The following is an 18,943-nucleotide window of genomic DNA, read 5'->3' as shown; positions in this document are numbered from 1 at the left end:
TGAAATAACTAAAAATCATCGTAATAACATTTACCGACTCTTTAGGGGGATAGTTTGAAAAAGAGAAAAAAGTTAAACTGCCGACTATTGGTACATTTACCCTATATAGTTCAATGAATATATAGTATTTTTTTTATCTCACTGTATGCCAATTCGTTTAAATTGTTTACGGAAAATTTATATAGATTTTAAAATAGACATAGAACATTTACTAAATTGTATTGTTATTTAGTATGTGGTTTTGTTGATAAAAAAAAAACAATATTTAATTTAATAAAATATGTGGTTTAAATGAGTAAACAAAATTTATGTTAACAGACCTACAGGGGTTTTTCGATTCAATATAGTATTTTGATAAAAAAATAAGTAAACAAAGTTTCAAAAATGAAAAAAATTTAATTGTACTAAATAGATTGTTGATGTTCATATATATCAGCTGTTGAAAAGTTAAAAGTTAATATCAAAGAAAGAAACCGTTAACAATCGTTCACAAAACATTTGCAAGAGTAGTAAACTTTTACCATACAAAATGCATCGAATACCGCTATTATCTTTGTAATTACAAAGTTTACCAGTTTTCGCCCTTGCAAAAGTGCTAACCATGACGAAACTAATAAGGTGAAGTCATTTCTGATTGTTTTTTTGTCCACGAAAATTTAACCTGACGCTGTCAAACTCCATATACAAAAATTCTCTCCCAAACCCAACTCTGTCAAACTACATATATAAAAAAAATATTGAATTCGCTGCAAAATGAAATGACTTCTATTCGCCTTGGTGCTAACTTTCGTACAAGCTTCACAAAAACTACTCATTACAAATAATGCTATTGTAATTTTGCAAGTATTAGCAAATATGCAAGGTTATAAAAAACAGATTATTAGTTTAACATTAGTTTAAAGAAAAATTGAAAAAAAACAAAAATTGTTGAAATTTGAATTACTGATCAAGTGTTTATACAGTGACTGGCACTTTTGAAACATTCGCACAGTTCGTGACCACAAAATACTTAACAATTTTATTTGGATAATTAGATTCTGTTCTATTCTCTTTCCAAACATTTCTTTAGATTTGTTTTTTTTTAGAATTTAATTTTTTTTTATGATTTTGTTTTGTTTTTCTTCAATTCTTTAAAAGAAAAGAACCCAATGGCTCTTAAGCGTCTAACACAATTTTGTTAAATGATCATCAGTAATGTATTTCATGATTATGCATGTATCTTAATTAATTAAAAGCAATGAGAATGATGATCGTAAATATGATGTCAGATCACTTAAATAGTCATCGACTGAATAATAAATTCTCAAAAAAAAGGAAAGAAAACAACAGCTAAAAAAAGAGTGATAAAAAAAAACTTGAAATAATTGTTATTTGTTATTTTAAACAATTGCCAAATAATTGTTGTATGTAATTTATTTCTTTAGTGTAAAATTAAGACTTAAGTAAACTTTACACCATTTGCTATCAGAAACAAAAATAAAGAAAAATCTCTGAAAAAACAAACTGAAAACTTTATTCAAATATTGTCTTAACAAAAAGTACTTTTTTTGTTTTATCGAAATAATTTTAGCTATAAAAACACATATTTTAGAAATGGTGTAGCCTCAAAGTTTAATTATTTTAGGTTGTCTGTTGCTTGGAATTGGCAGCAGTAAAGTAATTTTCTTGAAATTAGTTCAGTAACGCGAGTCAAGTCGAACGAACGGTTTTCATTTTATAAAGATATAGACAAAAAAATATAATTTAATATAACTTTAACGGTACGAGTACATTAAATGGGTTTTTTTAAAAATAAGTTTAAATAAAATAAAAAATGTGAAGAGAAAAAAAAAAAATTAAAAATTTAACTTAAACAATTAATTAAAAACTTACATAAAAAGTTCAAAAAAGTTTTAAATAAACTTTTTAAAAGTAAATAATTTTTAAAACTTTGTGCTTAATAATTTTAAAATTTTCAAATTAAAACTGCTTAATTGGTTGTGTTATGCGATCAAGTTCCAATATATAATGAAAAATTAAAAAAAAACTAGTTCTATATAACTGGCTTTTAAACTTGTTTCAAAACTGTTTTAGGTTGAGACCCAAAATTTTATTTTACAATCAAATCAAATCATTACTCTCGGCAAAAAATTCGTTAAATTTAAAAGTTTTTCAAGAAAATATTAATAATTAAATCGATTAAAGTTTATAGCTTTATAAACTTTTAACAAAGACTTAATCTCAAACTGAACAAAAAAAATCTTAATAAATATTTAAACAAAAAGTCTGATGCAATCGCTATCAACAAATTAGTTTGTTGAAAATTTATTTTTAAACTTCTTAAAACAAAGAATTAAATCAATTGTCTTCGGGCTTTAGAAAACAATGGATTGAAAAAAAACTTTTCAAATCTTCAATTTATAGGAATTATTGTGTGTTCTAAAAAACTTGGCAGCACTTTTTATTAGCAGAACTAGAACTGAATTAGAACTGAACTGAACTAGAACTGAACTAGAACTAAACTAGAACTAAAGTAGAACTAAACTAGAACTGAACTAGAACTTAACTAGAATTTAACTAGGACTGAACTAGAACTGAACTAGAACTGAACTAGAACTGAACTAGAACTGAACTAGAACTGAACTAGAACTGAACTAGAACTGAACTAGAACTGAACTAGAACTGAACTAGAACTGAACTAGAACTGAACTAGAACTGAACTAGAACTGAACTAGAACTGAACTAGAACTGAACTAGAACTGAACTAGAACTGAACTAGAACTGAACTAGAACTGAACTAGTACTGAACTAGAACTGAACTAGTACTCAACTAGAACTGAACTAGAACTGAACTAGAACCGAACTAGAACCGAACTAGAACTGAACAAGAACTGAACTAGAACTGAACTAGAACTGAACTAGAACTGAACTAGAACTGAACTAGAACTGAACTAGAACTGAACAAGAACTGAACTAGAACTGAACTAGAACTGAACTAGAACTGAACTAGAACTGAACTAGAACTGAACTAGAACTGAACAAGAACTGAACTGACATAAAAGTAAACTAGAACTGAAATAGTACTGACCTAGTACTATAGGCTATATATGTATCCGCTATGGACTAGGCTATTGCCTATTAACTATTCTGTGGACTTTTTGTTCCCAAAAAAGTACTTTGTAAATGTCCAGTACTAACATAACATTAATTCAGCATTAGCTTATTAACAAATAAACAAAGTTATTAATTCCTTAATTAATTAAAAACAATTAGCAACTGTTCAGTTGAAGCTGTTACAAAGTCTAACCACTTTTTATAATTTTATTTAACATTCTAAAAAGGTAGACAAATAAAATTAAGTTTTTTTTTTCTTTTGTAATAAAAACTTTATAAATATTAAATCAGCAATAAAATGATAATAAATCAAATAATTCCTTTCATTTTCTAGACAATTAAATGAATTCATATGTTTATACATTTTATTAAAAAAAATATTTCTTCTGGTTTGATCCAATAAAATATTCTAAACATTGACAGCAATTGATTAAAAAGGTTTAAAAAAGTAAAGTTGTAATAAGAAACATGTGCATTAAACTAAAGAAAAATGTATAAACAAATTACGTCATTTATTTACAATAAAATAATTTTTTGCTTTAACTACAACACTTGAGAAATTAACTAGACAATCCGGAACGAAATGGGTTTAAAAATATTTCTTACTAATTTTTTTTTTGTTAAATAAATATTTGAATTTTGAAAAAGTATTGATATTTATTTATACTCACTCGCATCTATTTATCTAGAGAGTACATGTTCTAAGGTGTACAAATATTTGTTAAAAATCTGAAATAGGAAAAAAAAACAAAATAAATAATTAGATTTTTTTATAAACAAATTTGTACCCACAATCTTCAAGGTGATTTCAACATACAGCAACAATTATCTAATGAAATTAAAAATAATAATAAAATAAACAACTTAACGAAAATATTTATCTCAATACAATTGCTTCTATGGGATAGATCGAAAAGTTGTGTCCACAAATTCAAACGAAATAATTTAACGGAATTTTCTTTCAAACAACAAAGTGAGCAATAAAATTTCAAAACTTTTTTTTAAGAAAGTTTGAAATAAAAAAATATTTAAATAATATTATTAAATAATTCTACAAAACAAACTGAATTAAAAACGTTCCATATTTCAAACGAAATTCAATAATTTTATTGAAATCTCTTGAAATATTTATCGATTTAATAAATTTTTTATAGATTTTCATAATTCAATAGAAATATTTTAATTATTAAAGAATTTTTTTTTATAAAAAACATCTGTTTTAAATTAAAATTAATTTGAATCAGAAAAAAATTTGAATTAATTACTTTAATAAAAATATGTTCAAAGTTAATTGAAGGTTAAGTAGATAATTAAAACAATTAGTTTCCTTATACAACAAAAAGTGGCAAAAATATAACAGATTTCCTTTAAAACAAATATTTTAACAAAAATATATATAGTTTTCAAACTCTTTTTCTAAATTATACTTTAAACAACAATTTTCCTTTTTTCCCCTATTTTTACAGAGCTTCAGCTCCTATACCCGTTGCATCGTTTAGCGGTTCTGATAGTCCTCTCTCTTCTTGCTCGCCCACTGAAAACTGCTACAAATATTTTAACATGAATAAACTCTGCCGTCAAGTGTCAATTGAATCGCCTGGACCACAGGTGAAAAATTGTGTTTTCAACTTTTTCGTACCCATTGAAGATACACCACCATGCGGTGCTCGCATTAAAATTGTATGTGCCGGTGCCTGCTATAGACGTCGTGATCGTTCGGCCTCCATAACCAGCATGTCATCGGTATCTTCGGATTTGAGTGATTATTGCCCACCGCCCGCCAGCTCATCACCAGCACATGCTGGTGTACGTGAGGGTTCATTTTTCCCCGGCTACGAAGTGGCCGGTGTTATTGAGTCGTTGGGCAGTGAGGTGACAGATAAGAATAATATGGGCTTAAAGATTGGTCAACGTGTCATTGTCTATCCCTTTGAGGAGGCACCTACTGGTTATGCTGAATTGATGGCTGTGCCAGAATTGAAATATATTGTACCCATTCCTGATAGTTTACCCATGCCGGTGGCAGCCATGTTACCCACTGGTGCTCTCTTGGCCATGAATGCTGTCTTCAAGGCTCACGAAATTGTAACACAGACTTTGAAAAACAAGAGTGCCGATGATCCAAATAAAAAGTGTAAAATTTTAATAGTTGGCACTGGCGGTCTGGCCTTGTGGGCTGTACGTCTTGCCGCTTATCATTTCGCAAATACAGGAGTGGATAGTTCAATTGAACTAACAGTTGCCAGTCTCAGAGATGAGGGCTTCCGTTTAGCAACAGAAATTAAGAAGTAAGTTTTAATGGTTTTAAATTTGAACTGAACTAGAACTGAACTAGAACTGAACTAGAACTGAACTAGAACTGAACTAGAACTGAACTAGAACTGAACTAGAACTGAACTAGAACTGAACTAGAACTGAACTAGAACTGAACTAGAACTGAACTAGAACTGAACTAGAACTGAACTAGAACTGAACTAGAACTGAACTAGAACTGAACTAGAACTGAACTAGATCTGAACTAGAACTGAACTAGATCTGAACTAGAACTGAACTAGAAATAAAACTTGCATAAGAACTAAAACTAATCAAATTGTATTTGTTTTTCTCTTACAGTGTCAGTGTTGTACAATGGAATGAATGCTTGTATGAACCTCAGTTGATTGAACGCACTAAAGATCTGTGCGGTGGTCCCGTCGATATTGTCATTGATTTTGGTACCACTTCACGCAGTCTTCATCGTTCTATGCATTGTCTCAATAAGGGTGGTGTTGTACTCATTAGCGAGGATGTGGCTGAGAAATTAATGCCAAAATTTTCAAGACTCTCCATTGAGAATAATCAACAAATCATACCCATTTCTAGTGGTTCGGTTGAACAATTGCGTACATTAGTCGAAATAGTTGCAGATAAGAAAATTGAACCACCACCACATTCGGTATTTCCCTGTGAACAGGCTGCCGAAGTTATACAGAAATTGTGTAGTTCTGAAATTCCTGGACGTGCTATCTTACGTTTCCATGATATTGAATAATTTCCCAAAAAAGAAATTTTTAACAGTTTCACCAAACTAACATCAAAAAAAAACCCAAATCATTTTTAGTATTACAAGCAACAAACAAAGAAACAAAATGAAATGGAAATATAATCAGGTCTAAACTAGTATTTTGGAAAAGTTTGTTTTAACATCATTATCTTGCTATTACACAGCAAATACTACATACATTTTTTATCATTAAACAAAACATTACAAAAAAAAAACTCAGGCATCCATTTATAGTTGATGCCCAGTAAATGTCTATTTTATTGTTAATATTTGGACCGTAGAATTAAAAACAAAAAATATTACAAAACAGGTCATCATATTAGATGTTGTACTATTCATAACTTAATAATTAAGTAATAATTTTCCTTATTATTTGTAAGTTTTATGCTCTGATCTTTGAATTTTATTTTTTAATTTAAGTTTGATTTAATCAAAAACACAAGTATTCTTTTTAACTAATAAAGCAATTATTTGTTTTATGTTTTTTTTTTCTTTATAAGCAAATTTACTTATACTTTATTACATATTTATTCATTTACTTTTAATTAGTTATTTTAAGTTTTTAATGTTTATTTTGATATGATTTTTTTAATTTGATTTTAATTTTTTTTTTTTGATAAAATATTAAATGCTAATGAAACATTGAATGTTTTTTTTTAATTATATATAAATTACCAAAAACAAACATATAAATTTGTTAAATTGCTTAACTCTAATGTTATTTCACTTGGCTTAGATATCACTCAAACAAAAATATAAATTTAATAAAAATGATTATAAAATAAAAGAAGAACAAATGCAATAATAATAATATACTAAATAAAAAGTTATTTAAAATAAAAATTTAATTATAATAATTGAAAATATAAATTGTGGCTTTTATTTGAAGAGGAATGTTTAGAAAGCAGAACAAAATTTATACTAATTACTTTAAATTGGGACTAGAATTAAACTAAAACTGAACTTGAACTGAACAAGAACTCAACTAGAACGGAACTAAAACTAAACTAGAACTGAACTAGAACAAAACTAAAACTAAAATAGAATTGAACTAGAACTGAACTACAATTGAACAAGAACTGAACAAGAACAGAACTAGAACTGAACAACTGATCTTGAACTGAAATAGAACTGAACATGAACTCAACTAGATCGGAACTAAAACTCAACGAAAACTGAACTATAACTAAACAAGAACAGAACTACAATTGAACTAGAACTGAACAACTGATTTTGAACTGAAATAGAACTAAACAAGAACTCATCTAGAACGGAACTAAAAATAATCAAGTAGGTAAGTGAAGTGGGTCATGGCCGACCATATAATACCCTACACCATGAGTATATTTTTAAAATTTTTATTTTTTATAAAGAAACTTTTATGTTGAATATTACCATAATTCCAAAATTTTCTAAATGAGGCTTTATATAGGTCAAATATGGGCCGATCCTCGGTAAATGTGAGAAAAGGATATATTTTTTAAATAACATTTAGTTTTGTTGAGTTTCATTGCGATACAAATGGTTACAAGTCAATTTTAGACGTTTAAGACATTTTTTGAAGGGGGGTTTGTATGGGGGCTAGGTTCAAATAAAGGCCGATCCTTACGAAAATCTGCAGTGTCATTAATACTTATATAAAACTTATTTGTGCAAAATTTTTAGAAAGATAATAAAATATTTGACGTAATTATGGCATAAAAAGTTCAAATCGGGATGTACGGTTATATGGGGCCTAGGTGAAATAATGGACCGATTTCAACCATTTTCAATACGCTTCGTCTCTGTGCCAAAAAACATGCTTGGTCCAAATTTCATCAAATTATCTTGAAAATTGCGGCCTGTACCTTGCGCACAAGGTTTATATGGACAGCCAGCCAGCCGGACAGACGAACGGACGGACATGTCTTAATCGACTCAAAAAATGATTCTGAATCGATCGGTATACTTTAACGTGGGTATTGGTCCAATATTTTTGTATGTTACAAACATCAGCACAAACGTTTTACAACAAGACACAACGATACAATACATACCTATGTAAGTATGTATGTGGATAGCAAAAAGAATATTCCAATTAGAATGTGCTTTGGAATCGATTTATACTGTAAATTTTGACTTGATGTTCGACTTGTATTCAAGTTTCCTTTTCACTGGAGAATATTGAATTCAAGTGAAATGAAAGCGTATTTCAACACTTAAAGTTAGAATGTTTGACTGGCATAGTGTAACAATTATAAGGGATCTAAAGTTGACATAAAACCCACAATGGTTAGTGCCAACGTTTTGCTTAAACAACATCTACATACATATAAAAGACGAAAACCTTTCCATGTTATATCCTCTTTTGTTCCGGGAAGACATTATCTACAAAGCTATAAATTTGTATAAAAGGAGACTTACCAATAGTTTCTTGTAAATATTCGGCCACCATAGTGTTTGGAGACAACAAGAGCATGACTGAAAGACACACCACAGGATCTTAATTCATATTCAATATTTCGAATGTAGTAGGAAAATCCGGTAATTTCAATGAACACTTTTTGGTATTAAACAAAAACAAACCTAGCCTGGAAAAACATTTTCATCGTAGTTATTAAAAATTTAACTTAATTAATTCCAAAACTTGCCTGTTTTCATGCACAATGACCCTCGGTATAGGAGTTTAACATAAAATTATTAATTTCTAAGTTCAATTGTTATTAAAGAAATATTTTTTTATTTAAAGAATATTATTTCTGTCACCAATTTTTACAAATAATGAAGCAGAAAACAGTTTGGCGCGAAAAATTCTAGCAGAATTACTTTTCGCTGTCGGCAGAATTGACATCAACTCCGTTTGACGTCAACGAAGCTGGTTTGAAGTGAAAGCAGCGACTCAATTTACGCGCGTAAACACGAACATGTCTGAGGCGAAGCATATACATCGAACGTTGAGCAAAGTTTTACACCGTCCAAATTTTAAATGAAAACAAATTAATTTTATATATATAAATTCCATAAATAGTCGGGAAAAACTCGAAAAAAGTCAAAAAATAATCGATTTTTTTCGAATGCATTATGAAAATTTTCGTACCCTGCTAGTGTTATCAGTTCTTCGTGAATTAATGTCACTACTCTAGAAGAAGAAGCTTTCATAATAAAAACAAATATTCTTGTTGTGAAGAAACTTAAAGAAATTTGTGTAAATAATTAATTTTATTAATATAAAATTTAAAATGCCTCCAAAAGCCACACCAACTTGTATAGAATGTAAAAAAACAGAATCGCTGCTATGGCGTTCAGTAGAAAATGGTCAAATCTGTCAGGCCTGCTTTGAACTAAGAGAAGCTAAAGATTGCGAAAATATCAAAAACCAGGAAGTTACTGAGGATAAGAAAACAAAAGGCAGCAAAGAAAAGGACACCAAGGAAGAGGTTAAAACTGATAAAAAAGAAATAAGCAGCTCCTTAGGGGAAGAACGTGGTGCACGCTTGAGAAAAAGTACCAGAGCTACACGCTTTAAGACGAAATTAAGTACCAATCATGGTAACACAACAAATGGTAATGGTGAGAAAACGACTACAAGTAGCAGTGGAAAACAACAAACAAAAGGACGTAATAGAAGAAGTTTATTCAAGAGAATACCCTTTAAGACACCATTGGCACAGGCCACTACTCACTCAGTGGAGAGTATATTTCATAAGGTTTTTATAGATTTTGGTTTGTTATCAATAGAAAGGTGACTAAAAAGTAACAATGTGTTTATGATTTTAGGGTTCATATTTACAAGTAGGTGATATAGTGTCATTAGTGGATAACGAGAATAATGTGTACTATGCCCAAATAAGAGGTTTGTTAATAGATAACTATTGCGAGAAGTCGGCGTTTCTTACATGGCTAATACCAACTCAAGAAAGTCCCGACCCCAAGGAAGGCTTTGATGCTGCTACATATTTAATAGGTTAGAATGAAAGTAAATGTATTTATTTCAAATTAAAACTAAAATATTTACTTCATTCCAGGACCTGACGAAGAATTGTCACGTAAATTATCCTGCTTGGAATTTGTAATGCACGCGCCTAGTAACTACTATTTGGATCGTTCTACCCCCTATCCACTGCCAGATAGCATGGAATATGATACCAAACCAGGTGGCTATATATGGACTACTCTACCAGAATATCATAGAAATAAAACAGCAGTGGAGACGTAAAAACAAACATAAAATTACAATTTATTTTAAATGAAAACAATAAAAATAAATACAAATAAAAACAAATCGAACTACAATTATTATAAACAATTGGAATACAAATAGAAACTTAAAAAATTACATCTAAACAAAATTATCAGAAATATAAAATCTTAAAACTATTCTTTGTTTCGCCACACTTAACTTTCATTTAAATTGTAATCAATGTCAGGCTTAGAATGACGAGCCTTGCGACTACGACCACGCGAGCTATGCGGCTCTTCCGACTCGTTGTGGTTGGAGGAAGTTTTATTCGCAGTTTTACGTCCTGCTGAAGTTTTCTTAACAATATGTGGCACAATTTCCTCTTCTATAACAATATTACTAGCTGCCGGTATAGATCTTCCAGTCGTATAAGGATTATTATTGGCCAACAAACCCAATATACCATTGGGAAAGTTTTTATTGATAACATTCATTACAGCTCTGCCAATGTACAGCACAGTTTCTCGCATATAGTGTAAAATCAAATCCTGTCCCTTTTCTCTAACTTGTTCCAAATGATGATCAACACGTGTCTCATGTTTCTTGAGCAAAGGATGTATACAATTTTTATATATAAACGTACTACCATTGCCCATAGTGGGCAATAGCCAGAGTATTAAAACCACTTTAAATTCATAATAGAATGGAAACCAAGCTAGAAATATATCCGTAAAACTTTCGGCCGTGGTAAAAATGGCAAAAACAATCCAATACATCATCCATTTTACATAGTCCTCGACAATTTTGGCGCGCACAGTTTTAAATGAAATATAGCCGGGATACAAAGTACCACAGGTTAGTACACATATGCGGGAAAATAATATATTTATCATTTTTATTTATTATTTTTAATGAGAATAAAATATGTAAAATATAAGAGTTAGTAGTGCCGTTAAGTGCGAAGGAATTATAATGAGAAAAAATAATAAAAGCTCTTGGAAATTTTTCATATAAAAACACAAATTAACAGAATTTTAAAACCATGGATTTAACATTTTGACATTGCTGTTAATAACATAACAGGGTTTGGGAATTACAGGGAATTTAGTTACAACTCAGGGTTGTATTTTTATTTGCAATTGAATAGAAAAATTATATTAACTGAAATGTGGAGTATCTCATCAAAGTCGTCCCGGTAATAATGTACGTGTTTTATTGTTGACCCGAGCAAATTTTATACAACTCCAAGGGCTAAAATGACATTTGTTATTCCCTACACCATTATAGTGGAGAGGGTATTATGAAGGGTTCTATAAATCGACTTTCGAATAATCGAACAATCGACTTTTGTCGAAAAAAGTCGAAGTCGACTATTCTGTTCCAAAAAAGTCGATAACTCGACTATCATCTGTGAAAAAGGGTCGAAAAGTCGACTTTTGAAATAAAAGTGGAAAATAGTCGAAAATAGTCGAAAAAAGACGGAAAAAGTCGAAAATAGTTGAAAATGGTCTAAAAGTCGGAAAAAGTCAAAAATTGTTGAAAAATCGAAAATAGTCGAAAAAAGACGGAAAAAGTTGAATAATCGACTATTTACAAAATACTAAAAAATACTAGTCTAAAAGTCGACTTTTAACTATCTGAAAAAGGCGACTTTTACATAAATGCAAAAAGTCGAATAGACGACTTTTCGTTTTAACTATAGAATCCTAGTATTATACGTATACCAATCGCCTCAGAATCAATTTCTGAGTTGATTTAGCTATGTCCGCCTGTCTGTATGTCCATGTATAACTTGTGAGCACCCTACAGGTGGAAATTTTCAGGATACTTTGATAAAATTTGGCTCTTCTTTTGGTCCAAGAACATAAGCTATTGAAAAGGGTTGAAAGCGAACCATTATTTCGCCTAGACCCACTACAACCGTAAATACCATATTTACCACTACTCCCCTATGAGCTCACTTGTAGAAAATCTCTTTTTTATTCAAGAGTACGTAAAAATATTTCGAAATTTACTTTTTAAACATAATGACTGGTGTAGGGTATCATATGCTCGGCCATGCACGGCTATTTGTAGCTGAAACCATGTCTGTTATTTCTGGAACGACAGACCCTTAGATGGTAGTAGTTGTTGTTGCTGGGATTGACAGCCCTTGGCCGATAATTTCGGGTCATTCCAGCATGCAGAACCGGCTGTCGGAGAATGCTCTTAAATGGTAGTTTGGGTAGTTCGCTTAAACCTAAGGACATGTATCAATTGATTAGTTATATGGTCTCTCATGGTATTTCCGAATGCAAAAATATGTCTCCCTAATTTTCACTAATTCATTATAACCACGTTTTACTGTATTATTATTAAGATTTGCTTTGTTTTGATAACAACTACTGCAGACAACACTGTATACTGTGATGATAAACAATAATAATAATTTAGTTAATAGGGTAGAAGTAATTGATAAATAATCATAATTCACATATTCCAGTAAAATAACGCAAAAATGCCAAAATTATCTGCAGAATTAATAAAAGTTTTCGTCTATGGAACACTCAAACGTGGTGAACCCAATCATCATTGGTTGACGCGTAACGAAAATGGTTTTGCACATTTTGTGGGTGAAGGCACAACTGTGGAGCGTTTACCCCTCGTTATTGGTACCCGTTACAATATACCCTTTTTATTGGATAAACGTGGCCTAGGACACAATATTAAAGGCGAAATTTACGAAGTTGATGAGAAAATGTTTACAAATTTAGATATTTTAGAAGATTATCCCGTATACTATGATCGCGAAATACAAACTATAACGTTGAATAACAATGAGTAAGTTGGATTGGTTTGATTGTTGTATGTTTTATGTTAACTTTTATTGTTTCTTTTTTTTTCTTAAGGCAAGTACAATGTTGGTTGTATTTGATTCGCAAATTTCCCGAAAAACTTTTGCAGAAAGATTATTTAACAGCATATCACAATACCAAAGAGCAGCCATATAGAGAAAGGTCTGAACGTGATTTGAATATTAAAGCTAGCGATGATATGTCATATTAAAAGTATGAAAGTTATTGTGCAGCAATCACCCGATGACAACAGGTGCTTTATTGTACAAAGATCTTCATACAATTAAATAATTGCATAATTATTTAAAATTATTACTTAATTTTTTTAGTTGCGAGAAGATTTATTTCAGAAAGATCACATTTTCGTTAAAATTTAATCTTCTTTATGAAAATCCGATTATTCCTTAATTTGATTTTTGACTTCCAGAAGAATATCTAGAAACTGTCTATCGTCTTTTAGAATTCCTTTTTGTTGCAAAGATATATAAATTTTGTTCAAGTCTGACCGTATGAAAACTTAAAAAGATCTAATTCTAGTTAAAATTAGAAATTTTCTAAAACATTCGAATTTTTAAACATTTTCTAAAAAAAAATTAGAATTTTCAAAAATTTTCTAAAATTTAATTTAAAAAAAAAATAAAGAAAATTCGAATTTTCAAAATTTTCTAAAAAATTCGAATTTTCAAAAATGTCTAAAAATTTAATTTAAATTTTTGTAAAAATTTTCCATAACCTTTTTTTTATTTTTTGGTCCACCACTCTATAGTCTGTACTAGTCAATACTAAAGATCAGTCTATAGACTATACTACAGATCAGTCTATAGTCTACTATAGATCAGTCTATAGTCTATTTTATAGAACAATCTACAGTCTATACTATAGATCAATCTATAGTCTGTACTATAGATCAATCTATATCAATCTATAGTCTATACTATACGATAAGACGAAAGATCAGTCTATAGTCTATACTAGAGATCAGTATTTAGTCTATACTAGAGATCAGTCTTTAGTCTATACTAGAGATCAGTCTATAGACTATACTACAGATCAGTTTATAGACTATATACTACAGATCAGTCTATTGTCTATTTTATAGAACAATCTACAGTCTATACTACAGATCAATCTATAGTCTATACTATAGATCAATCTATAGTTTATACTATAGATCAATCTATAGTCTATACTGTAGATCAATCTATAGTCAATACTATAGATCAATCTATAGTCTATACTATAGATCAATCTATAGTCTATACAATAGATCAATCTATAGTCTATACTATAGATCAATCTATGGTCTATACTATAGATCAATCTATAGTCTATACTATAGATCAATCTATAGTCTATACTATAGATCAATCTATAGTCTATACTATAGATCAATCTATAGTCTATACTATAGATCAATCTATAGTCTATACTATAGATCAATCTATTGTCTATACTATAGATTATAGTCTATACTATGACCAATCTATAGTCTATACTATAGATTATAGTCTATACTATAGATCAATCTATAGTTATACCATAGATCAATCTATAGTCTATACTATAGATTATAGTCTATACTATAGATCAATCTATAGTCTATACTATAGATCAATCTATAGTCTATTACTATAGATCAATCTATATCAATCTATAGTCTATACTATAAGATAAGACTAAAGATCAGTCTATAGTCTATATATAACTAGAGATCAGTCTATAGTCTATACTAGAGATCAGTCTATAGTCTATACTAGAGATCAGTCTATAGACTATACTACAGATCAGTTTATAGACTATACTACAGATCAGTCTATAGTCTACTATAGATCAGTCTATAGTCTATTTTATAGAACAATCTATAGTCTATTTTATAGAACAATCTACAGTCTATACTATAGATCAATCTATAGTTTATACTATAGGTCAATCTATAGTCTATACTATAGATCAATCTATAGTATATTCTTTAGATCAATCTATAGTAATATATATAATCATCTATAGTCTATACTAATAGATCAATCTATAGTCTATACTATAGATCAATCTATAGTCTATACTATAGATCAATCTATAGTCTATACTATAGATCAATCTATAGTCTATACTATAGATCAATCTATAGTCAATACTATAGATCAATCTATAGTCTATACTATAGATCAATCTATAGTCTATACTATAGATCAATCTATAGTCTATACTATAGATCAATCTATAGTCTATACTATAGCTCAGTTTACAGTCTATACTTTACGAAATTTACGAAGTTGATGAGAAAATGTTTACAAATTTAGATATTTTAGAAGATTATCCCGTATACTATGATCGCGAAATACAAACTATAACGTTGAATAACAATGAGTAAGTTGGATTGGTTTGATTGTTGTATGTTTTATGTTAACTTTTATTGTTTCTTTTTTTTTCTTAAGGCAAGTACAATGTTGGTTGTATTTGATTCGCAAATTTCCCGAAAAACTTTTGCAGAAAGATTATTTAACAGCATATCACAATACCAAAGAGCAGCCATATAGAGAAAGGTCTGAACGTGATTTGAATATTAAAGCTAGCGATGATATGTCATATTAAAAGTATGAAAGTTATTGTGCAGCAATCACCCGATGACAACAGGTGCTTTATTGTACAAAGATCTTCATACAATTAAATAATTGCATAATTATTTAAAATTATACTTAATTTTTTTAGTTGCGAGAAGATTTATTTCAGAAAGATCACATTTTCGTTAAAAATTTAATCTTCTTTAGAAAAATCCGATTATTCCTTAATTTGATTTTGACTTCCAGAAGAATATCTAGAAACTGTCTATCGTCTTTTAGAATTCCTTTTTGTTGCAAAGATATATAAATTTGTTCAAGTCTGACCGTATGAAAACTTAAAAAGATCTAATTCTAGTTAAAATTAGAAATTTTCTAAAACATTCGAATTTTTAAACATTTTCTAAAAAAAATTAGAATTTTCAAAAATTTTCTAAAAATTTAATTTAAAAAAAAAATAAAGAAAATTCGAATTTTCAAAAATTTTCTAAAAAATTCGAATTTTCAAAAAATGTCTAAAAATTTAATTTAAAATTTTTGTAAAAATTTTCCATAACCTTTTTTTTATTTTTTTGGTCCACCACTCTATAGTCTGTACTAGTCAATACTAAAGATCAGTCTATAGACTATACTACAGATCAGTCTATAGTCTACTATAGATCAGTCTATAGTCTATTTTATAGAACAATCTACAGTCTATACTATAGATCAATCTATAGTCTGTACTATAGATCAATCTATATCAATCTATAGTCTATACTATACGATAAGACGAAAGATCAGTCTATAGTCTATACTAGAGATCAGTATATAGTCTATACTAGAGATCAGTCTTTAGTCTATACTAGAGATCAGTCTATAGACTATACTACAGATCAGTTTATAGACTATACTACAGATCAGTCTATAGTCTATTTTATAGAACAATCTACAGTCTATACTACAGATCAATCTATAGTCTATACTATAGATCAATCTATAGTTTATACTATAGATCAATCTATAGTCTATACTGTAGATCAATCTATAGTCAATACTATAGATCAATCTATAGTCAATACTATAGATCAATCTATAGTCTATACAATAGATCAATCTATAGTCTATACTATAGATCAATCTATGGTCTATACTATAGATCAATCTATAGTCTATACTATAGATCAATCTATAGTCTATACTATAGATCAATCTATAGTCTATACTATAGATCAATCTATAGTCTATACTATAGATTATAGTCTATACTATAGACCAATCTATAGTCTATACTATAGATTATAGTCTATACTATAGATCAATCTATAGTCTATACCATAGATCAATCTATAGTCTATACTATAGATTATAGTCTATACTATAGATCAATCTATAGTCTATACTATAGATCAATCTATAGTCTATACTATAGATCAATCTATATCAATCTATAGTCTATACTATAAGATAAGACTAAAGATCAGTCTATAGTCTATACTAGAGATCAGTCTATAGTCTATACTAGAGATCAGTCTATAGTCTATACTAGAGATCAGTCTATAGACTATACTACAGATCAGTTTATAGACTATACTACAGATCAGTCTATAGTCTACTATAGATCAGTCTATAGTCTATTTTATAGAACAATCTATAGTCTATTTTATAGAACAATCTACAGTCTATACTATAGATCAATCTATAGTTTATACTATAGGTCAATCTATAGTCTATACTATAGATCAATCTATAGTATATTCTATAGATCAATCTATAGTATATACTATAGATCAATCTATAGTCTATACTATAGATCAATCTATAGTCTATACTATAGATCAATCTATAGTCTATACTATAGATCAATCTATAGTCTATACTATAGATCAATCTATAGTCTATACTATAGATCAATCTATAGTCTATACTATAGATCAATCTATAGTCTATACTATAGCTCAGTTTACAGTCTATACTATAGATCAGTCTATAGTCTATACAATATATCAGTGTATAGCCTATACTATAGACCAAAGTTACAATAGATCAGTCTATTGTCTATACTATAGATCAGTTTATAGTCTGTATTATAAAGATCAGTTTATATTCTATATTAAAGATCAGTCTATAGTCTATACTATAGGTGAGTTTATAGTCTATGTTATAGATCCGTCTACAGTCTATACTATAGATCAGTCTATTGTCTATACTATAGATCAGTCTGTAGTATATACTATATATCAGTCTATACTAGTCTATACTATAGATCAGCCTAAATTCTATTCTATAGATCAGCCTACAGTCTATACTATAGATCGGTCTATAGTCTATACTATAGATCAGTCTATAGTCTATACTATAGATCAGTCTATAGTCTATACTATAGATCAATATATAGTCTATACTATAGATCAGTCTATAGTCTATACAATAGATCAGTCTATTGTCTATACTATAGATCAGTCTGTAATATATACTAGGTATCAGTCTATACTAAAGATCCGTCTATAGTCTATATTACAGATCAGCCTACAGTCTATACTATAGATCAGTCTTATAATCTTTACTAAAGATCAGTCTGTAGTCTATACCATAGATCAGTTAATAGTCTATACTACAGATCAGTTTATAGTCTGTACTCAAGATAAGTCTATAATCTATACTAAGGTCAGTCTATATAAGATACTATAGATCAGTCAGTAGTAATCTACAAAACACATATAAACACTTTTAAATCAATAATTAAAAGAAAATCCTTTTCTAAATACATTTACAGTTATTTGGACAGCTGCAAAGATGACATGTATGAAGATGAAGAAGCTCCGCCAAAACCCTAAACTCCATGAAATTGTTATTCTAGTTGAATAAGTAAAATTAATTGCAATTCCATTAAATCAATGTTTATTAAACATTTTTGTTTACATTTAAACAACTTTTGTTTCTATTTGTTTAATATTTTTTGCTTAATATGTTGCTTGTTTTCTTTTTTGTTTACGTTTCCATATTTATTTACCCGTTTTTTTCAATTATGTTATTCCATCATTATTTTTTAAATAATACAAATAAGAAATAGTTATAATAGTTTTTTAAATAAGCGGGCTTTTTGTATTCATGTTTACATGGTGAGAGAAAAAAAACATGTTTTAACAAAGAAAAACTGTTATTTAGCTTTTTTTAAACTAATCAACATAATTTGCAAAAGAAAAAATGTTTTAAATTTAAGCAGAAAATTAAAAATATAAGATTTTTATAAAAAAAAACTTGAGGGCGGAACAAA

At 28.9% G+C, this 18,943-nt stretch overlaps 4 protein-coding genes across 11 annotated transcripts in view; 3 read left to right on the top strand and 1 right to left on the bottom strand.

The window, feature by feature from the left end:
- LOC111679878 (zinc-type alcohol dehydrogenase-like protein C1773.06c) overlaps positions 1 to 6,438 on the top strand; it is a 23,024-nt gene extending 16,586 nt beyond the window's left edge. For 3 of the 5 annotated variants that reach the window (XM_046954664.1, XM_046954663.1, XM_046954662.1), the window contains exons 2-3: positions 4,560 to 5,381; positions 5,707 to 6,438. In XM_046954664.1, coding sequence (XP_046810620.1) covers positions 4,654 to 5,381; positions 5,707 to 6,124 — 1,146 coding nt within the window. In that variant the 5' untranslated portion in view covers positions 4,560 to 4,653 and the 3' untranslated portion in view covers positions 6,125 to 6,438. Of the gene's footprint in view, positions 1 to 1,704; positions 1,761 to 3,952; positions 4,067 to 4,559; positions 5,382 to 5,706 lie in introns of those variants that run through there. The other 2 variants (XM_046954665.1, XM_046954666.1) reach the window with 2 other exon arrangements.
- Positions 6,439 to 9,254: 2,816 nt separating this feature from the next.
- LOC111684924 (GATA zinc finger domain-containing protein 1) lies at positions 9,255 to 10,399 on the top strand. The gene is made up of 3 exons (XM_023447155.2): positions 9,255 to 9,822; positions 9,893 to 10,079; positions 10,141 to 10,399. Exons 1-3 carry the CDS (start codon positions 9,355 to 9,357, stop codon positions 10,329 to 10,331), a joined length of 846 nt encoding a protein of 281 aa, XP_023302923.2. The 5' UTR covers positions 9,255 to 9,354; the 3' UTR covers positions 10,332 to 10,399.
- Positions 10,400 to 10,420: 21 nt separating this feature from the next.
- LOC111684925 (receptor expression-enhancing protein 1-like) lies at positions 10,421 to 11,294 on the bottom strand. Its single transcript, XM_023447156.2, has one exon. The coding sequence runs from the start codon at positions 11,186 to 11,188 to the stop codon at positions 10,511 to 10,513; it is 678 nt and encodes a 225-aa protein (XP_023302924.2). The 5' UTR covers positions 11,189 to 11,294; the 3' UTR covers positions 10,421 to 10,510.
- Positions 11,295 to 12,684: 1,390 nt separating this feature from the next.
- Positions 12,685 to 18,595, top strand: LOC111684920 (putative gamma-glutamylcyclotransferase CG2811). Of its 4 annotated transcripts, none has more exons than XM_046954886.1 (4): positions 12,685 to 13,011; positions 15,393 to 15,496; positions 15,565 to 15,672; positions 18,443 to 18,595. In XM_046954886.1, the coding sequence occupies exons 1-4, from the start codon at positions 12,793 to 12,795 to the stop codon at positions 18,501 to 18,503; spliced, it is 492 nt and encodes a 163-aa protein (XP_046810842.1). In that variant the 5' UTR covers positions 12,685 to 12,792; the 3' UTR covers positions 18,504 to 18,595. The 4 variants fall into 4 exon arrangements, with proteins under 4 accessions (XP_046810842.1, XP_046810843.1, XP_046810844.1 ...); XM_046954887.1 differs by having other exon boundaries at positions 12,685 to 13,048; positions 15,430 to 15,496; XM_046954888.1 differs by having other exon boundaries at positions 12,686 to 13,011; positions 15,565 to 15,763.
- The last annotated feature ends 348 nt before the right edge of the window (positions 18,596 to 18,943 follow it).

This window comes from Lucilia cuprina, chromosome 6 (assembly GCF_022045245.1).
Source record: "Lucilia cuprina isolate Lc7/37 chromosome 6, ASM2204524v1, whole genome shotgun sequence".
NCBI classification, from domain to species: Eukaryota; Metazoa; Arthropoda; class Insecta; order Diptera; family Calliphoridae; genus Lucilia; species Lucilia cuprina.
Note: the sequence above shows the minus strand (reverse complement) of the source record. Positions and strands in the feature narration are given on the sequence as shown.

Bases quoted from the DNA above. Each gene is read 5' to 3' on its own strand.
- LOC111684924 (XM_023447155.2), top strand. From the start codon at position 9,355: ATGCCTCCAAAAGCCACACCAACTTGTATAGAATGTAAAAAAACAGAA. The intron at 9,823-9,892 runs GTTTTTATAGAT...TTATGATTTTAG, and splicing joins TGGAGAGTATATTTCATAAG to GGTTCATATTTACAAGTAGG. The intron at 10,080-10,140 runs GTTAGAATGAAA...ACTTCATTCCAG, and splicing joins TGCTGCTACATATTTAATAG to GACCTGACGAAGAATTGTCA.
- LOC111684925 (XM_023447156.2), bottom strand. From the start codon at position 11,188: ATGATAAATATATTATTTTCCCGCATATGTGTACTAACCTGTGGTACT.
- LOC111684920 (XM_046954886.1), top strand. From the start codon at position 12,793: ATGCCAAAATTATCTGCAGAATTAATAAAAGTTTTCGTCTATGGAACA. The intron at 13,012-15,392 runs ATTTACGAAGTT...ATACTTTACGAA, and splicing joins GACACAATATTAAAGGCGAA to ATTTACGAAGTTGATGAGAA. The intron at 15,673-18,442 runs GTCTGAACGTGA...ATACATTTACAG, and splicing joins GAGCAGCCATATAGAGAAAG to TTATTTGGACAGCTGCAAAG.